This window comes from Rana temporaria, chromosome 11 (genome assembly GCF_905171775.1).
Source record: "Rana temporaria chromosome 11, aRanTem1.1, whole genome shotgun sequence".
NCBI lineage: Eukaryota > Metazoa > Chordata > Amphibia > Anura > Ranidae > Rana > Rana temporaria.
Window position 1 is genome coordinate 27,149,702 of NC_053499.1, and position 6,894 is coordinate 27,156,595.

General features: G+C 49.0%; 1 protein-coding gene across 2 annotated transcripts in view; it reads right to left on the minus strand.

Moving 5' to 3' along the window:
* Nucleotides 1-6,884, minus strand: part of AGBL2 (AGBL carboxypeptidase 2) — a 63,893-nt gene extending 57,009 nt beyond the window's left edge. For both annotated transcript variants that reach the window (XM_040328273.1, XM_040328271.1), the window contains exons 1-2: nucleotides 6,784-6,884; nucleotides 3,591-3,666 (exon numbers count right to left, since the gene is read on the minus strand). In XM_040328273.1, coding sequence (XP_040184207.1) covers nucleotides 3,591-3,626 — 36 coding nt within the window. In that variant the 5' untranslated portion in view covers nucleotides 3,627-3,666; nucleotides 6,784-6,884. The remainder of the gene's footprint in view (nucleotides 1-3,590; nucleotides 3,667-6,783) is intronic.
* Between the last annotated feature and the right edge of the window lie 10 nt (nucleotides 6,885-6,894).

The following is a 6,894-nucleotide window of genomic DNA, read 5'->3' on the forward strand; positions in this document are numbered from 1 at the left end:
CCTGACGCGGGCCCCTTACAAGTGTAATGCAAAAAAAAAACTGGAGGTGGGCTGGCCGGGCCTGTAAGGGGCCCTGGGGACCATCGGGCCCCTTACAGGGTAAAGGCAAAAAAAAAAAAAATAAAATAAAAAAAAAAAAAAAAAAACGGAAGGGGGCCCAGCTGGGCCTGTAAGGGGCCCTGTGGACCTTCTGGCCCCTTACAGGTGTAATGCAAAAAATAAATAAATACATTTGAAAAAAATAAAAAAAAAAAAAGACGGGAGGGGGGCCAGCTGGATCTGTAAGGGGTCCTGGGGACCATTGGGCACCTTACAGGTGTAATGCAAAAAAAAAAAAAAATGGGAGATGGGCCGGCCGGGCCTGTAAGGGACTCTGGGGACCATCGGGCCCCTTACAGGTGTAATGCAAAAAATAAATAAATAAATAAAATTGGAAAAAAAAACGGGAGGGGGCCCAGCTGGGACTGTAAGGGGCCCATCGGGCCCCTTACAGGTGTAATGCAAAAAATAAAAAAAAAATAAAATGGGAGGGGGCCCAGCTGGACCTGTAAGGGGCCCTGGGGACCATTGGGCCCCTTACAGGTGTAATGCAAAAAAAAACGGGAGGGGGCCCAGCTGGGCCTGTAAGGGGTCCTGGGGACCATCGAGCCCCTTACAGGTGTAATGCAAAAAAAATAAAAAATAAAAACGGGAGGGGGCACAGTTGGCTTGTAAGGGGCCCTGGGGACCATAGGCCCCTTACAGGTGTAATGCAAAAAATAAATAAATAAATAAAATTGAAAAAAAAAAAGGGGAGGGGGCCCAGCTGGACCTGTAAGGGGCCCTGGGGACCATTGGGCCCCTTACAGGTGTAATGCAAATAAATAAATAAATAAATAAAATAAAAAACCGGGAGGGGGGCCCAGCTGGGCCTGTAAGGGGCTCTGGGGACCATCGGGCCCCTTACAGGTGTAATGCAAAAAATAAATAAATAAAATGTAAATTAAAAAACGGGAGGGGGGCCAGCTGGACCAGCAAGGGGCCCTGGGGACCATCGGGCCCCTCACAGGTGTAATGCCTGTACCCCCCTGATGGTGACCCTGGCAATAGAAAAATATGGTGGTGGTGGTGGGACACTATCACTTGTTACTCTCTCTGGAAGCCCTACATGAACCAATTACTGGGGACAATTTTTAAATAGGGCCATGCATTGTCACCCTAGCTGCGGAATATAAAGCCACTATAGTCACACTAGGTTATAGTCAGAGCCGGTTCACACAGGGGCAACTCCTCAGGCGACTCAGCCGCCTGACAAGTCGCGCTCCGCTCTGTTCAATGGAACCGTTCTAATAGGAATGACTCAAGTCGCTCCGACTTAGAAAAAGGTTCTTGTACGACTTTGGGGGGCGGAAACAAAAACTAAACAAGCTGGAGCAGGCAAAGATCTATACAAGAGACAATAACTGACTTTTGTGAGGACTGAAGAATACAGAATCAGCTCCTAGTTTACTTAGCTTTATTAGTGTGTGCTCTAGTAATCTGCAAGTCATTGTATCTCTGGCCCTGTTTGCATTGGGTGTGCACCTACTTTATCCAAAATTGCATCATATTCATTATACATGGCCTTGATGGCAAGGGTTATCTTGAAAATGCCTTTTTATTGGAAGCCAAATACCTGGAGCAAAGGACCCAAAACAATACAGCAAACAAATGTGTTTACTCATGCCATGCCTAATACTATCGTGTGCATGGTTAATGCAGCAAATAGGGATAAACTGCTATGGAAATGTAATGCTAAAAAAAAAGGCCTATGTAAATGGCTCTGGCATAGTCTCGAATATGACTGTTTTTTGGAACAGTGTTGTGTATTTTGGCTTACATAGTCTTCTGAACTATGGATTTAATTCTGTACTTAAATGGGGATGAGGCCGGTGTGGGATGGGGATGGGGCCAATGTGAGATGGGGGTGGGGCCAGTGTGAGATGGGGGTGGGGCCAGTGCGAGATGGGGGTGGGGCCAATGTGAGATGGGGGTGGGGCCAGTGTGGGATGGGGAGATGGGGCCAGTGTGGCATGGGGAGATGGGGCCAGTGTGGCATGGGGAGATGGGGCCAGTGTGGCATGGGGAGATGGGGCCAGTGTGGCATGGGGAGATGGGGCCAGTGTGGCATGGGGAGATGGGGCCAGTGTGGCATGGGGAGATGGGGCCAGTGTGGCATGGGGAGATGGGGCCAGTGTGGCATGGGGAGATGGGGCCAGTGTGGCATGGGGAGATGGGGCCAGTGTGGCATGAGGAGATGGGGCCAGTGTGGCATGAGGAGATGGGGCCAGTGTGGCATAAGGAGATGGGGCCAGTGTGGCATAAGGAGATGGGGCCAGTGTGGCATGGGGAGATGGGGCCAGTGTGGCATGGGGAGATGGGGCCAGTGTGGCATGGGGAGATGGGGCCAGTGTGGCATAGGGATGGGGCCAGTGTGGCATGGGGATGGGGCCAGTGTGGCATGGGGATGGGGCCAGTGTGGCATGGGGATGGGGCCAGTGTGGCATGGGGACTTGGGACATTTTTGGGCCTGATATTCATCTTTAATTTAACTACTTCCCACCCTGCGGCTGACTATATACGGCCGCAAGGTGGCTCTGATCTGCCGGGAGGCCGTCTATACACCGCCGATACACAGGTGCCGATGCGCGTGCCTGGCAGCCGCGATGTCCGCCAGGCACCCGCGATCGGCAGTCACAGAGCCATGGACGTGGAGCTCTGTGTGTAAACACAGAGCTCCACGTCCTGTCAGGGAGAGGAGACCAATGGTATGTCCCTTGTACATAGGGACAACCATCGGTCACCTCCCCCAGTCAGTACCCCTCCCCCCACAGTAAGAATCACTCCCAGGGCACACACTTAACCCCTTGATGCCCCCTAGTGTTAACCCATTCCCTGCCAGTCACATTTATACAGTAACCAGTGCATTTTGATAGCACTGTTTGCTGTATAAATGTGAATGGTCCCAAAAATGTGTCAAAAGTGTCCAATGTGTCCGCCGTAATATCGCAGTCGTAACCAAAATCACAGATCGCCGCCATTACTAGTAAAAAATAAATAATAATAAAAAAAAAGTAATAATTCTATCTCCTATTTTGTAGGCGTTATAACGTTTGCGCAAACCAATCACTATACGCTTATTGTGATTTTTTACCAAAAATATGTAGAATATGTATAGGACTAAACTGAAAAAAAAATAAAAATTTAAATTGGCATATTTATTACAGCAAAAACTAAAAAAATATTGCATTTTTTTTCAAAATTTACGCTCTATTTTTGTTTATAGCGCAAAAAATAAAAACCGCACAGGTGATCAAATACCACCAAAAGAAATCTCTATTTGTGGGAAAAAAAGGACGTCAATTTTGTTTGGGAGCCACGTTGCACGACCGCGCAATTGTCATTCAAAGCGTGACAGTGCCGAAAGCTGAAATTTCGCCTGGGCAGGAAGGGATGTATATGTGCCCAGTAAGCAAGTGGTTAAAGTATATGAAACAGGTTTGTGTATTTAAAAGAAAAGCAAAAAAGGTAAAACAATAAAGGGGGAAAGGGATAGGTAGACAAAGACATACCTCTGGTTTCAGCTCTGTTTGGAGTGCAGGACACATAATTGTGATGCTTCATCTATTTTGGGGCTATCCTACAAACCTATGGGGATAAAACAAAATACCAGCAAAACATTATCAAAGCAATTACACATTTTTCTTAAGGGACTTACAGATATGAGATAAAAGTTCTCTATTTAGCAGTTTTCATTCAGATATCAGGACCAGCTCATGTCTATCAATGGATGACATTGAGACATAAAGACAAATGGGCCAGATTCTCAGTGGAGATACGACGGCGTATCTCTGAGTCTGATCGGTCGTATCTATGCGCCCGATTCTTAGAATCAGTTCCGCATAGATTTTTCCTCAGTTTAGGCCGATACGTATTCTTCTACATATTTTTGGTAAAAAAAAGAAAAATGCTATAAAAATGCACGGATTACTGTGAAAATCACAATTGCAGTTTAGGAGTTAACTACTAAGGGGCGCTGTAGGGGTTAAGTGTGACCTCATATGTGTTTCTAACTGTAGGGGGGCGGGGCTGGACGTGTGATGTCAGTGATCGTCTTTCCCTATTTCAGGGAACAGACGATCACTGACATTGCCACAATGAAGAACGGGGAAGGTGCGTTTACACACACCTCTCCGCGTTCTTCAGCTCCTGTAACCGATCGCGGGATATCGGCGGCGATTGGGTCCGTGGGTCCCGCAGCTTCGGACCGCCGGCGGCGCGCTCGCGACCCACGGCTGGGCTCTTAAAGAGGACGTACAGGTACGTGCCTGTGCCCAGCCGTGCCCTTCTGCCTACGTATATCGGCGTGAAGGGGTCCTTAAGTGGTTAATAGCCATTCAAACCCCCTTTACACTGGGACGTAGCGCCTGCAAAGCGCCCTGAAACAGCCATTGCTGTCTCTCCAGTGAGGGCTTTCACACTGAAGCGGTACGCTAGCAGAACAGTAAAAAAAAGTCCTGCTAGCAGCATCTTTGGTGCGGTGAAGGAGCGGTGTGTATACCGCTCCTGCCCATTGAAATCAATGGGCACCACGGCTTTACTGCCGGCAAAGCTGCAGAGGCGCTTTGCGGTGGTTTTAACCCTTTCTCGGCCAATAGCGGGAGGGGTAAAAGCGCCCCGCTAGCGGCTGAATAGCGCCAAGAAATTGACGGTAAAGCGCCGCTAAAAATAGCGCCGCTTTACCACTGACGCACCCACCGCTCCAGTGTGAAAGGGGCCTTTGTGTCAGCTTGTGTGCATGTTATCAGACCAAATTCATCAGGGTATGTAAACTTTTGATCAGAGTCATTTAGGTAGATTCTGTTGTCTGCGTTTACACCTGAGCGACATGGAAACGCGCATTTCCTAAAATAAATGCGCAGGATAGACTTTACACGCCTGAAAGGTATTTCAATGATTTAAACAGGAAGTTCTGTTGGCTTCCTTTGCCTGATCTGATCCATATGTAGAGTTCAGGGAGCGCGGGAAAAAAATTTAACTGACAAAACCCTCATTTGTTTTGTTGCGCCTGAAATGTATTAAGCTGCGGAATTAACCCTTCCTGTCCTGTTCAGCCAAGGAATCTGCAACTGCCGTGGTGCTGCACATGTGATCAGTTAGGACTCCAGCCATTTGATGGTTTGACAGTTTGGGTGAAAGCACAAGAAAATGTGACAGTTAGCTGTTGATGGGTTTAGTTCCACTTTAATACATTTCATGTACATCAAAACAAAAGAGATAATAAAGGCTTTGTCAGTTACATTTTCCCGCAGACACTGAACTCTACATATCGGGTCAGAGGAAAGGAAACCCAATGAACTTCCTGTTTAAATCATTTAAATACATTTCAGGTGTGTCAAGTCAAACAGTTCATTTCCTCAGCCGGAGTAGAAGAGCCTGTGGCCCAGCCAGGATGCTATAGAGAATGACCCTTGCTTGGAAGCAGTAGTCTCTCTGCAGAGGCCCCACACAGAGAGTGAGGCGAGGGTCCGTCTCTGCAGCATGCAGTTAGAAAAACAGAGCACAGAGGAAACAACAGGTCCCCCCGTCTTCACTGCCCGGTACCTACCTATCCAACTACAGGGCTCAGTACGTGGAGAGCACCTTACCTACCTCCAGTGCCAGTACTATAGGGATATCTTCCTGCCTTCAGTGCCCAATGCTATAGGGACACCTACCTTCGGTATCCAATACTATTGGGCTATCTTTCTGCCTCCAGTGCCCAGTACTACGGGGGGGGGGGAACTTACCGGCCCATAGTGCCCAGAACTATAGGAGTACATACATGTCTGCCCAGTACAATGGGGCTACCTACTTGCAATGAGTTCCCTGAACTATGGGGGCGCTTACCTACCTACATTGCCCAGTATTATGGGGGTACCCACCTGCCTCCAGTATCCAGAACTAATGCCCAGTACTATGGGGTACCTACCTGCCTCCAGTGCCCAGTATAATGAGGGTACCCATCTAACTCCAATGCCTGGTACTATGGTGCTACCCACCTGCCTCCAGTGCCTAGAACTATGGGGGAACCTACCCACATTGCCCGGTACATGGGTGTACCTACCCACACTCAGTACTATTGGGTGGTGCATACCTACCTCCAGTGCTCATGGGGATACCTACCTGCAGTTCCCCAATATAATGAGGGTACCCACCTGCCTCCAGTGCCTAGAGCTATGAAGGTATCTACCTACACTTCCCAGTACTATAAAGGGTACCTACCTGCCTGCATTCAGTGCCCAGTACTAAGGGGGAACTTACCAGCGCCTAGAACTATAGGAGTACATACATGCCTGCCCAGTACAGGGATACCTACTTCCAACAAGTTCCCTGAACCATGGGGGCACTTACCTACCTACCTCGCCCAGTACTATGGGTTTACCCACCTGCCTCCAGTGCCTAGAACTATGGGGGAACCTACCTACATTGCCCAATACCATGGGTGTACCTACCCAGACCCAGTACTATGGGAGGGGGGGGGGGCATACATACCCGCCTCCAGTGCTCAGAACTATGGGGATACTTACCTGCCTCTAGTGCCCAGTATAATGAGGGTACCCACCTACCTCCAATCCCTGGTAGTCAGGGCCACCCACCTGTCTCCGGTACCACGTGTGTACTTGTCACCTGTGCCTATTATTATGTGTGTACCTACCCACACCCAGTACTAAGGAGGCCACCTACCCACCTGTCTCCAGTGCCCATTGCTATGGAAGTACCTACCTTCCACCCGGCTTCCCCCTCTTCCCTCCCGACTCAAAGCTCCTCTCCGTCAGGCTCCGCCCACCACAAACTCTTGGCGTTGCTAGGAGACCCAAGTCACATGACCCTCCT